We start from the raw sequence: 13,469 nt of genomic DNA, 5'->3' as shown, positions 1-13,469 counted from the left end.
ATATATTCTGGTTAGATGAGGTCAAAGGTGAACTCTTTGGATGTCATCGCACGCACCACACTAGTTCTGCACATCACCCCAAAAACATCATGCCAGAAGTAAAGTTTGCAGGTGGGAACATTATGGTGTGGGCTGTTTTTCAGCATATGGTACTAGGATACTTCATAAAACTGAAAGGAGGATGAATAGGAAAATGTACTGAGACATTCTCGATAAGAATCTGAAGGTGAAACGAGTGTGGATTTCCAAAGAAAACAGTGGTCCCGATTTGTGTGAAAGAAAGGGTTAAAATCCCACCGCATTTCATGTGACCAGTTTGTCCACACAGGAGACATCTCAAAATATCATTAGCAATTAAGGTTTTTCACAAAATATTTAATAAATTAGGTAATATAAGTATGTACAATACTTATTTCCTGTGTCATTCTACTTCATTACCTACAACTTTTATTTGTAGATTAATTTGCTTTGATTTGTTTGTATGTGCAGCGTACTTAGGTTGTTGTCAACATCCGGTGTGAAATTTATGTCAATACAGTTCAAACTATCACCTAAGAATAGAAAGAGTTTGGCACATCTGCCTACCTGTTAACACATGGCAACCCCTAAAATTGACAGGTTGGGGGGAGAAAAGCACTAATAAGACAAGCAGCAAAGACGCTCATGATAACCCCTGGAGAAACTGCAGTGATCCACAGCTCAGGTGGGAAAATATGATGATAGGACATATAATAGTCACAAATCTGACCTTCATGGAGGATTAGCATAAAGAAAACATTTGACAAAACAATAAGAAGTCATAGTATGTGTCCAATGTATGGGACTCAGAAAACATGTGGAAAGTGTTGTGGTCACATGAGACCAAACTGGCCTATATGCAAAGCATTTTGTTGAAAAACTAACACCGCACATCGCCGTAACTGATGCTGTGCAACTGAACACAGCATCCCCAGAGTGGAACATGGTGGAGGCAACATCATGCTGTTGGGATGCTTTTGTTTAGCAGGATGGGGAAACTGCACACAGTTTGTGTGAAAATGGATAGAAATACAGGATAATTCTCGAAGAAAACCTGTTGGAGGTTGCAAAAGAATTGAGACTGGGGTGGAGGTTCACCATCCAGCAACATACAGCCAGCGTTACAATGGAACAGTCTGATAAAAACATATTCATTTGTTACAATGTCCCAGTCAAAGTACCGAGGTAAATCCAAATGAGAGATGAGCCTAAACTATATTGGTCAAAAGTATCAGTCTTTTGGGTTAAAAAGCAGACTTACAGCTATAAAAGCAGTGCTTCTACAAAGTGGAAGCAAGAGAGTCAAACATATCAGAGTTGAAACAATTAGATGCTGCGTAAACGTCTGAATGTTTCCCTTAAACTGCTTGCCTAATGTTTCACGGGAGCAGGTTATGTGTCTTTAATGAGACCGAAGACTATTACTTTAAAACACAGTTTAGGTTTTGATATTAACTGTGACATCAGAACGGTTAATCATCAATCCTTTAACATATGATCCACCTTAACAGTTCCCAAATGCTTGTAATCTTAGCTGTCACATTTTGTTTGATAACGGTTTCATATTTTTTTCTGTGCAAAACTATTTTAAGCCTGACATTGATCTATAATCAATAAACCTTTGAAAATGAAAAACTTTAATAAATGCCTGGAATTTTTTTTTTTACTCAAGTACCTTTAAAACTTGATGCATGTTCTTGAAAAATTTAATTCTTGCTGTAAAATTCTGTAAAAGCCTGATTTTTTCCCCCTTAAATTTGCTATGTTGCTTAAGGCAACCTGGTGATTTACTTGTAAATCACCAAAAATCTGAAACAAATCCATGTAATTGACATTACCTCATTTGAACCTTGCAGCTTATCTGACTCAAAGCCCGGTAGGTTCTGTTCTTTATTGTGTAAAGCCATATCTGCAGGACTCCATGTAACAGGTGTTTATACTTTCATCCAGGACTTCATCACAAGTGTTTTTCTCCCTGCATCTGACTGGACGTTGTGCAACATGCTGTGTTACATCAACAAAAGGAAAGTGAACAAGTGATACATGAACTGATAAATTTGGCCGCAGCTTTGACACCAAATCAGAGCAGAGGATTTTAGCAGATGATAATGCTTATTTTAAGTTTCGTAGTGAAAAAGGGAACACATCCAACTTAAAGTTGGGGGAGCTTTGTTTGTTAATTATGCATACTTTATGTTACTGGATGCACCCTGTGTATGTGTGGTCAGTGATCTCACAGGCAGAGTGTGTTTGCGTGTCCAACACCTCTGCTTGGGCACCAGTGTGAGTTCAGGATGCAGATCTTACATGCCTAATGTCTTCTGAAGCGATCTGTTCTCTCTGTGAGCCTCCTACACAAGAGATGGATGGAGCCCTAGCCAGGCTGCTCGCATGCACATCAGCACCATTCCTCTTCCTCCCTGTCCTGTTTGATAAGTTCCAGTGACTGCTATCCAATCCCTCATGTCCGCACTTAATGCACCCTGACAGATGGATGTGGGTTATGTATCCCAATGCCTATCAGGTTCATCTGAGAAAACAAATAAGGAGCGATTTAGATAAAAAGGGGGGGGGGGGGGGTGCAGTCCGGGTAAGACATCTTGGGAAATTCCAGGAGATAACAAGTGAAAAATGGAGTGTGACTTGAGGAAAAAGTTTCTTGAAGTGTAGACAGCTGGATCTGTCATGTCATTTAGCCCATGCTGCCATCTAGTGGTGAGCTATGGTTTTACTGCAGGAACTTTCACAAATCCACAGACACTGTGCATTGCTTTTGCATAGTAGCATAATGTGGGTAATTCGGTTTGAGAAAATTGCATTTTGTTTTCACACATTTACAACTGCTCTAAACCCCGCAATGTGAACCCAGCTAACCCTCCTGGAAATAAAATCCAGCAGTGGTGGAAAACTATTTTTTTTAGAGTCAAATTATCGTTCTGCAAAAAGAAAACAAAACATTTTATCGGTTTGCTGCCCAAAGAATTATTAAAGCCTGCATGGGTATCATCAAAAAAGAAATTTGATTAAAAATATAATGAAAAACTGTTGAATTACACATTTAATTATTAGTTGTACGATCACATTAAAATTCAGTCGGGCTAAAGATATTAAGAATTTGCAAGACTCAAAGTCTGGAACTAGCAGGTTTAACTCAGTCAAGTCTACATTTAATGTTAATTACTGTCCCTCTGAATATGGAAGGAACCAAGAATCATTTACTTCTCCTAAACATCACTTTCACATAAGTATGGGCTTAACTCTTGGCCTTAATTCAAGCCAGTGATGATTTTCTTTTAGGGTGCCTAAAGGAAGAGGTAACAAAACTCTTTCCTACAATGCTTAATCAAATAAAATAAAAAAAACCCACCTAGGAATATTTTTTATAGTTAGCTGAACTATGAACTACAGCACTTTATGTATCATGTTATTAATTTTTACCTGTATTTTTTATGTTTTATGCACTTTGTTAGACCTTGTAACACAAGACAGATTTCTGCATTAGCAGACAAAGTGTTTTCCAATATACACTGCTCAAAAAATAAAGGGAACACTTAAACAACACAATATAACTCCAAGTAAATCAAACTTCTGTGAAATCCAACTGTCCACTTAGGAAGCAACACTGATTGACAATCAATTTCACATGATGTTGTTCAAATGGATTAGACAACAGGGGGAAATCTTTGTCAATTAGCAAGACACTCAATAAAGGAGTGGTTCTGCAGGTAGGGACCACAGACCTCTTCTCAGTACCGATGCTTTCTGGCTGATGTTTTGGTCACTTTTGAATGTTGGTGGTGCTTTCACACTCGTGGTAGCATGAGACGGACTCTACATCCCACACAAGTGGCTCAGGTAGTGCAGCTCATCCAGGATGGCACATCAAGGCGAGCTGTGGCAAGAAGGTTTACTGTGTCTGTCAGCGTAGTGTCAAGAGCCTGGAGGCGCTACCAGGAGACAGGCCAGTACAGCAGGAGATGTGGAGGAGGCCATAGGAGGGCAACAACCCAGCAGCAGGACAGCTACCTCCACCTTTGTGCAAGGAGGAACTGGAGGAGCACTGCCAGAGACTTGCAAGATAACCTCCAGCAGGCCACAAATGTGCATGTGTCTGCACAAACGGTTAGAAACCGACTCCATGAGGATGGTATGAGGGCCCGACGTCCACAAATGGAGGTTGTGCTCACAGCCCAACACCGTGCAGGACGCTTGGCATTTGCCAGAGAACACCAGGATTGGCAAATTCGCCACTGGCGCCCTGTTCTCTTCACAGATGAAAGCAGGTTTACACTGAGCACATGTGACAGACGTGACAGAGTCTGGAGACAATGTGGAGAGCGATCTGCTGCCTGCAACATTCTTCAGCATGACTGGTTTGGCAGTGGGTCAGTAATGGTGTGGGGTGGCATTTCTTTGGAGGGCCTCACGGCCCTCCATGTGCTCACCAGAGGTAGCCTGACTACCATTAGGTACCGAGATGAGATTCTCAGACCCCTTGTGAGACCATATGCTGGTGCGGTTGGCCCTGGGTTCCTCCTAATGCAGGACAATGCTAGACCTCATGTGGCTGGAGTGTGTCAGCAGTTCCTGCAAGATGAAGACATTGAAGCTATGGACTGGCCCGCCCGTTCCCCAGACCTGAATCTGATTGAACACATCTGGGACATCATGTCTCGCTCCATCCACCAACGTCACGTTGCACCACAGACTGTCCAGGAGTTGGTGGATGCTTTAGTCCAGGTCTGGGAGGAGATCCCTCAGGAGACCATCCTCCGTCTCATCAGGAGCCCAGGTGTTGTAGGGAGGTCATACAGGAACGTGGAGGTCACACACAATACTGAGCCTCATTTTGACTTGTTTTAAGGACATTACATCAAAGTTGGATCAGCCTGTAGTGTGTTTTTCCACTTTTAATTGTATGTGTGACTCCAAATCCAGGCCTCCATTGGTTAATAAATTTGATTTCCATTGATGATTTTTCTGTGATTTTGTTATCAGCACATTCAACTTCGTACAGAACAAAGAATTCAATGAGAATATTTCATTCATTCAGATCTAGGATGTGTTATTTGAGTGTTCCCTTTGTTTATTTGAGCAGTGTAATTAATTCCTCATGCAGATAAAGTTTTCATTTACCCAAAGTTTCTTCTAACTGGAAGCAAATTTCCTCCCTCCTGAATATTCCGTCAACTGTCATTGGTATTAGAAGAAAGTGGAAGTGAAACGACTGCAGCTTAGCCATGAAGTGCTAGGCCACGAAAACTGAAGGAGCGGGGGCAGCGGACAGAGTGCAGAGGTCGCCAACTTTCTGCAGAGTCAATCACTACAAAACTCCAAACTTCATCTGGCCTTCAAGTTAGCTCACGAACAATGCGTAGAGAGCTTCAACTTTGTTAAAACAGTTTGGAGATGGCCTCTTCTAACATGAGTGTGCACCAGTGTGCAAAGCAAGGTCCATAAAGACATGGATGAGAGAGTTTGGTTTGAAAGAACTTCACTGGCCTGCTCAGAGTCCTGACCTCAACCCAATAGATCACCTTTGGGATGAATTAGAGTGGAGAGTGAGAGCCAAGCCTTCTTGTCCAACATCAGTCTAAGACCTGGCCAATATGCTTCTAGAAGAATGGTCAAAAAAATCCCATGAACCGCTTCTAAACCTTGTGGACAGCCTTCCCAGAAGAGTTGAAGTTGTTATAGCTGCAAGGGTGGACAGATATAATATTGAACCCTACGGATTAAGAATGCGGTGTTACTTAATTTCATATGCGACTCACGGCAGGTGAGCGAGTACCTTTGGGAATATAGTCTGAATATATATATATATATATATATATATATATATATATATATATACACACACACACCTTTAGAATAAAAAAAAAACAACCTTTACAAAAATGTTCATTATCTTTTACTGTAACACTCAAACACATAAATAGAAAACAATAATGTCCTTTGGTCTACATAAATCCCATTTTATCATCTTTTCACAGCTAAATAAAAAAAGAGTTTCATCATGAAAGTAGTAGTCCATTTTAAGTCAATAGAAAGAATCCGTTTTCCTTTTCCAAAATTCAGGATTAGTTGGGGAGAGATTCGAAATACTCCCAGTCAAGGCCATGTACGGACATAGGGAACAAGATCAGTCGTTTTTCTCCCTCTTTTCTCGACGGGCCCTTCTCTTCAGCTGAAGCGTCTTGAGTTCAGCCATGGTGGAAAAGGTCCTGTAAACCCACACCATCTGTCAGCATGGAAGAAAAAGAGCAAGACTTACACATGATCTGATGTTTAATCTTTTAGAGAGCATTTCTGACAAATTTGTTTGATGTGACATGTTGAAGGGAAATGAAGTTGAAAACTTGCCACAATGATGACTGCATTGAGCAGGAGAGGAATTGAGTAAACAAGTGATATAAACATGCCCTTGGAGTCAAAGTACTGGAAATTAGAAAACGACCTGAAGGAAGATTGAGAAAAAGCAAACTTTCCCTTAACATTTTTACAAAGTTTGTTTCAATGCATACACAGTAATAGATGCCCGAACTGACAAAAAAAAAAAAAGACTAGGTCTCACCTCCAGTTCATTGCTGCCAGCTCATTTAGGTATTCAGCACTATAAACCAGGCCAACTGTGAAAAAATCGTACATTAACAAGTGATCATTTAAACGCACAACATAATGACAAACATGATAACATCACCACATCCCTGCTCTTTCCTGTCACTGGTCTGTAAAATTAGCCAAATGAGATATACAGGATTACTTGACAATTATTTAACAGTCATGATTTACAGTCACCAAGATCCTCAGTGTGTAGTTGTTTACCTCTTATGAAACAAAAACATTTTTCTTCAACAGGAAATACAGACAAAACAGCAGTATACAGAACAGAGATATGGACTAGATATAATAGGAATAAAGGGTTTATGATAAAAGCAGTCCTGAATTATTTTCACAAACCACATACTGCAGTGTGCATAGTGTGCCTTCATATTGATGAGAGTAAAGAATGATTAAATTCCTATCCAAAACAGCCAAAATTAAATAAATTAATTTTCAAGTCAAATTTTCATTTTTTCACATCAAAAATTGTATAGCATAGTAAACGGGTAAGTAAATACACTTAATAACAATACATCATTAAATAAATAAGTACATAGCAATATAATTTTTGCTAATTTATTAAATGTATAGTATAAAAGTATTTTTAAAGACATTTAATAAAATGTTAATCCATCATATATTAAAAGCATTTATTTATTTGATGGTTTCTGTGAAACTGTTTACCATTTAATCCTTTTTAGACTATGGTCCCAAAATCGCCTCAAACCACTTTTGGTCTTCATACAGCGGAGATGCATATTGATGTATACTCTGAACATATCAATAATCCATTTGGAAGCACTTTGTCACCATCTAGCATGTGAAAGGTATCCAAATTACAGTATCAAGCTGTATTTGAAATACTGTGATGAAGAACCAGAATGAATTGCATTATCTGCATTTATTGCTGCCATTAACTTTATGTTCTCTCTATGTCTTTAAAGGACTTACACTTGTCCCAGTGTTTCAGTATAACTGGTCAAAGCTGATGAATACAGGTCCTTCTCAAAATATTAGCATATTGTGATAAAGTTCATTATTTTCCATAATGTAATGATGAAAATTTAACATTCATATATTTTAGATTCATTGCACACTAACTGAAATATTTCAGGTCCTTTATTGTCTTAATACGGATGACTTTGGCATACAGCTCATAAAAACCCAAAATTCCTATCTCACAAAATTAGCATATCATTAAAAGGGTCTCTAAACGAGCTATGAACCTAATCATCTGAATCAACGAGTTAACTCTAAACACCTGCAAAAGATTCCTGAGGCCTTTAAAACTCCCAGCCTGGTTCATCACTCAAAACCCCAATCATGGGTAAGACTGCCGACCTGACTGCTGTCCAGAAGGCCACTATTGACACCCTCAAGCAAGAGGGTAAGACACAGAAAGAAATTTCTGAACGAATAGGCTGTTCCCAGAGTGCTGTATCAAGGCACCTCAGTGGGAAGTCTGTGGGAAGGAAAAAGTGTGGCAGAAAACGCTGCACAACGAGAAGAGGTGACAGGACCCTGAGGAAGATTGTGGAGAAGGGCCGATTCCAGACCTTGGGGGACCTGCGGAAGCAGTGGACTGAGTCTGGAGTAGAAACATCCAGAGCCACCGTGCACAGGCATGTGCAGGAAATGGGCTACAGGTGCCGCATTCCCCAGGTCAAGCCACTTTTGAACCAGAAACAGCGGCAGAAGCGCCTGACCTGGGCTACAGAGAAGCAGCACTGGACTGTTGCTCAGTGGTCCAAAGTACTTTTTTCGGATGAAAGCAAATTCTGCATGTCATTCGGAAATCAAGGTGCCAGAGTTTGGAGGAAGACTGGGGAGAAGGAAATGCCAAAATGCCAGAAGTCCAGTGTCAAGTACCCACAGTCAGTGATGGTCTGGGGTGCCGTGTCAGCTGCTGGTGTTGGTCCACTGTGTTTTATAAAGGGCAGGGTCAATGCAGCTAGCTATCAGGAGATTTTGGAGCACTTCATGCTTCCATCTGCTGAAAAGCTTTATGGAGATGAAGATTTCATTTTTCAGCACGACCTGGCACCTGCTCACAGTGCCAAAACCACTGGTAAATGGTTTATTGACCATGGTATCACTGTGCTCAATTGGCCTGCCAACTCTCCTGACCTGAACCCCATAGAGAATCTGTGGGATATTGTGAAGAGAACGTTGAGAGACTCAAGATCCAACACTCTGGATGAGCTAAAGGCCGCTATCGAAGCATCCTGGGCCTCCATAAGACCTCAGCAGTGCCACAGGCTGATTGCCTCCATGCCACGCCGCATTGAAGCAGTCATTTCTGCAAAAGGATTCCCGACCAAGTATTGAGTGCATAACTGTACATGATTATTTGAAGGTTGACGTTTTTTGTATTAAAAACACTTTTCTTTTATTGGTCGGATGAAATATGCTAATTTTGTGAGATAGGAATTTTGGGTTTTCATGAGCTGTATGCCAAAATCATCCGTATTAAGACAATAAAAGACCTGAAATATTTCAGTTAGTGTGCAATGAATCTAAAATATATGAATGTTAAATTTTCATCATGACATTATGGAAAATAATGAACTTTATCACAATATGCTAATATTTTGAGAAGGACCTGTAAAACAAATGTATGATGTGCTTCAGCATAGGTCAATGAAATAATAAATTATTAAAACCTTCAGTTTTTTTCCTGTTTAGTAACATTGTATGTATGTATTTGCTGTTTTAACTACTTTGTCACATTTACCTGATCAAATTAAGTTTAATCTTTTTAATTGAGGCACTGTTGGCCCTTTATATTTAAGGCTGCTGACGGTTTATTACTCAAAGAAAATCATGTACAGTTAATACTCTGTCTTTCAATGATCCAATAAAAATCTATAACTATGGTTTTAGGTCAGTAGAAAGGATAGCCTGGATAATGTTGATTCTTCTGAATTGTAAATTATGTCCTTTAGTGGAACAGGTTCATGAAATCCACAATTACTTTCCTATTAAAACACAACCCATTACTCTAGTTATGAACACAGGCTCTTTCTGCTTCTGTTGATAAAAACAAATAAATCCGTAGTTTTAAGGAACCGATCCGGGTTCTGTTGGGATGCTGCAGAACACGTACCGATTATCAGGAAGTGGCAGATCTGAGCTCTGTAAAACCTACAGGTCACCACAGTCAGGAACAAACACACCACATGAAACAATAAGAGCCCCATTAGCCATGGCTCCGACCACTGCACCTGTAAACACACAAAATGTTCACTGTACTAAATCGTTGTTTTCAGCCAGTGATAGCTAACACCTCGACTAGCTAGTTAGCCAAGTAATTTTGGAAAACCAAAGTAAAACTTACAGACATAAGAAACGTCCATATCGACGTTATTCTTAAATTGCTGAATCCGTCGATGGGTATGGAGCTAATATTCTCTGTTTTTTGGTCTGTCATTTTCAATAAAGCACTAAGCTAACCGTGTAGCTTAGCTTAAGGTGAAAGAAAACGGAAATGAGATGGTAGGCGGATGAGGTCAGAGACGGGCAGCCAATCATTTTCCTTCGAAGGGTAAACACAAATAACGAGTCTGAGTGATTTGTTTTATTTATTTTTACCCAAAAAAAAAAAAAATTACAATTGAATTTAACATTTCATCTCTCAAGGTTCAATACGTAAGAATAAACCAAATTTATTTTTACGCCACTAATTTTTACACAGTTACAAACAGAGTTTGTAAAATCTTTGATCAAAAACGGAAGTAGAACATAAAACAGCATTTGAACATCCTATTTAATCATGAAATACAGTGTAGTATACACGTAGACATCATTTATCATAAAGAAAAATACGTTTTCTCTGTTACTACAAAAGATCTGAGTCCCAAAACTTATTTTACCAATGAAAAAATATACAACACAACTTATAAGGTTTTTAATACATACTATAACACATTTAGTTTATATTACAGAATATCATCTTCTGTCAGTTGATGATCTGCCTATGATATACTATTTTTTAAACATGTCCATTTTGTTGCCTCCCAATGAAAATCTAAGCCTCCTTTAATTTGTTTTACCACAGGTCTCCAAACTATACATCAAAACAGGTCTACATGCCATAACGCAAACCTTCCCTTTAACTCTTGCGGCTATTCTGAGGCAAATCCTTCCACTGCTCTCTTGTTTGCTCCCTTTGTTTTTTTTGATAGGTTGATTACAGGTACTTAAACACTCAATACCACTCCTCTTTGCAGTTTCACTGTTCCTCTTGTCTCATCATTTAAGTAAATGATTTCTGTCTTGCTCCAACTGACTACCATTCTTGTTCTTGTTTAACTTCTTGTAAAGCAAACATTACATCTTGTATGCCATTTCCCAGCATGTAACCAGACTGCACACTCTAGGCTTATGACCTGAAAAGAGTGAGTATTAATGGCATTTTATTGAACAAATTGCATAAAAATGGGGCACCATGGCTAAAATGTGTCTTATAATGCCGTAATAAACAAACATTGCTCATTTTGATATATATTTTGGTCAGGTGTATGACTTCCTTCTCATAGAGCTGAGTTGATTTTAAAGAGTCTTTTTACAATATACTGTTAATTACCTTCTTGTTAAAAATGTCCTGCTTCTAAACATCTTTGTCCACACTTATTTCCCAAATACACAAATTGCTACTGGTATCCTGCTGCAGGAGACACATCTAAGCATGTAAAAATTCCAACAAGATTGTTGATGAAAAAACCTTTCCAAATTCAAAAAGTCCTGTTAAATAACTGTTAAATAAACAGTTGCATACTGTAACTAATATATACATCTGACGAGATCAGTGCAAAAAACTTACCCGACATATTTCTGTATAAAAAAAAAATAATAAAACATTTAAAAACTGGTCAAATATGAAAAAAAAAAAACACACGTCATTTTTTAAACATTGAAACTTTAGTTTATCAAATCTAACTAGGTGGACTTTACAAAACAAAAACATACATATGATGTTATTTCAAATACAACAGCGTTTAAAGCCTACAGAGAGTATTTGGTCAAGGTCCCAGTATTACAACTATTAGCAGCAAACACCAAAGGCTGGATCCCTGCAGCGCAGCTCATGTCCTGTCTCTGCTGGGGTGGAAATCTGGGACAAAAGTCGCTGCCACTGTGATGGGAGTGGAGTAGGCAAGAGCAAAGTTGTACAGGCCAAGCATCAAACACTTCCAGGTGGTGCGAAGTGCCTTCCCAACATTCTAAATACAGACAAAAATCATCAAAACGTTTTTCAATATATCATAAATTCAACCCCTGTATTCATATTTTAATGTGTGAGTTACCCATGATTTATACAGAAACAGGTTAAAATAATGAAGACAGGAGATGATTTTCAAGGATGTATATATATTCCTTTGGGGCACAATAGCAACAGCAGGAAGAGAAGCTCGTTCTCCTCCTGACTGCAACATAAATACAAAAAGTCCTGGGAAATCCATTGTTTCATGCATCCTGAACAGGAAAGGGCTGACCCGCTGCAGCAGCAGGAACGGGATGAACTGAATATAACTTTATTTACTAGTGGAACTATGAAACCATAAATGTAGGCAGATAATCTTCAGTTTTGAACTAGTACATTGGGAAAAATCTGCATAAACAACAGTGCATGGTGATCAAATCTCTTTAAAAGATGCCTATTCTGGATGCCTCAGTATTGAGTAAATACAATCCCACATCTAACCTAAAATGTTTGGCAAAGATAGTTGAAAATACAGCTGTGTGTATGAAAGTGCAATAAAAATAAACATGCCGTTATTTTTATTTTACTTGACTCTTTTTTTCTCCCCAGTTAAGATGGCAAATTTGTAAATAAGTTTATTCGTATTTAATATATAAGTTTATTTTATCTGGCTATTTTTATCTGATTAAAAGGAATCATGACTGATTTGATATTCCCATTATCCCATGTGAAATTATTTTAAGTCAGTCATTTTCTACCGCTTATTCCATATAATCTATGTGTAAATATACTTTATTTTAGTTCAAATGCACATGACCTACCTTTTTTACTTTCTTGTAGCTTTCTTTCTTCCTTTTTTTCTGCTCTTCTTTTGCTTCATCATCTATCAGTGGCTCATACCTCTCTGGCAGAAAGGTAAAGTTTAGGTCTCTTTTGGCTTTCTTATTTGGTCTGCTTTCATTGGAGGATGCTTGATCCACAGAATCAACATACCGTTGATACTTTGCTGCACCACTACTTCTCCTTTCACCCGACAGTGCTGCTGAATTCCTGTCAAACCGTTGTGATGGAAAAGATTTGGGCTTCATGTTATCTCCTGGTTGCAGATTTAGGAGATGTAAGGAAAGGCGCTGGTTTCCTCAGAGAGGTCAGCTATGTTGTCAACTAGTGTTATGTGAACTAGGCTGAAATGCATTACACTGGTGAGGGGGGATTTGGCGCACAGCCCTTAAAGGTGCAAACCCCCCTTGCAAGGTTAACCGTGAAACGGCCTCAGGATCTTAGGTGCAACGCTTTAATCTAAGTGACCATTATCCTGAAGCATATGGTATGACAGGCACACCTTTGAGTTTTATTTTAAAATTTATCTTAAACATTCTAATAGAAAGGTCCTTGCTTTTATCTTCATTGCTCGTTTTAACAGTTCATTCTGCCCTTTTCATGTCATGTTAAATTCACCATCAAACGGCACAAACTCATTTCGAATCGGGGTGGCTATATAAGTGTAGCGATTCATTTCGAATCGCTACACTTATATTGACATTTTAGAGTAATTTGTTTTTCGTAAACCTGCCTAACTCTTAAGTAAACACACTAATAAATGTTTAATTATCCTAGAAAAAATACTGGTTTGCCTGCCTTAATT

General features: G+C 38.7%; 2 protein-coding genes across 2 annotated transcripts; both read right to left on the bottom strand.

The window, feature by feature from the left end:
• Positions 1-5,914: 5,914 nt before the first annotated feature.
• Positions 5,915-10,141, bottom strand: tmem18 (transmembrane protein 18). The gene is made up of 5 exons (XM_047388441.1): positions 9,959-10,141; positions 9,728-9,845; positions 6,593-6,647; positions 6,382-6,475; positions 5,915-6,259 (listed from the first exon to the last, which is right to left on the bottom strand). Exons 1-5 carry the CDS (start codon positions 10,049-10,051, stop codon positions 6,161-6,163), a joined length of 459 nt encoding a protein of 152 aa, XP_047244397.1. The 5' UTR covers positions 10,052-10,141; the 3' UTR covers positions 5,915-6,160.
• A 42-nt stretch (positions 10,142-10,183) lies between these two features.
• Positions 10,184-13,201, bottom strand: LOC124882022 (uncharacterized protein C1orf115-like). Its single transcript, XM_047388110.1, has 2 exons — positions 12,646-13,201; positions 10,184-11,843 (listed from the first exon to the last, which is right to left on the bottom strand). Exons 1-2 carry the CDS (start codon positions 12,910-12,912, stop codon positions 11,706-11,708), a joined length of 405 nt encoding a protein of 134 aa, XP_047244066.1. The 5' UTR covers positions 12,913-13,201; the 3' UTR covers positions 10,184-11,705.
• Between the last annotated feature and the right edge of the window lie 268 nt (positions 13,202-13,469).

Source organism: Girardinichthys multiradiatus, chromosome 15 (genome assembly GCF_021462225.1).
Source record: "Girardinichthys multiradiatus isolate DD_20200921_A chromosome 15, DD_fGirMul_XY1, whole genome shotgun sequence".
NCBI lineage: Eukaryota > Metazoa > Chordata > Actinopteri > Cyprinodontiformes > Goodeidae > Girardinichthys > Girardinichthys multiradiatus.
Note: the sequence above shows the minus strand (reverse complement) of the source record. Positions and strands in the feature narration are given on the sequence as shown.

Coding starts and splice junctions, on each gene's coding strand:
- LOC124882022 (XM_047388110.1), bottom strand. CDS start 12,912: ATGAAGCCCAAATCTTTTCCATCACAACGGTTTGACAGGAATTCAGCA. Junction 11,844..12,645: donor GCTACAAGAAAGTAAAAAAG/GTAGGTCATGTG, acceptor GTCTGTATTTAG/AATGTTGGGAAGGCACTTCG.
- tmem18 (XM_047388441.1), bottom strand. CDS start 10,051: ATGACAGACCAAAAAACAGAGAATATTAGCTCCATACCCATCGACGGA. Junction 9,846..9,958: donor TATGGACGTTTCTTATGTCT/GTAAGTTTTACT, acceptor GTGTGTTTACAG/GTGCAGTGGTCGGAGCCATG. Junction 6,260..6,381: donor TCAATGCAGTCATCATTGTG/GCAAGTTTTCAA, acceptor CCATGCTGACAG/ATGGTGTGGGTTTACAGGAC.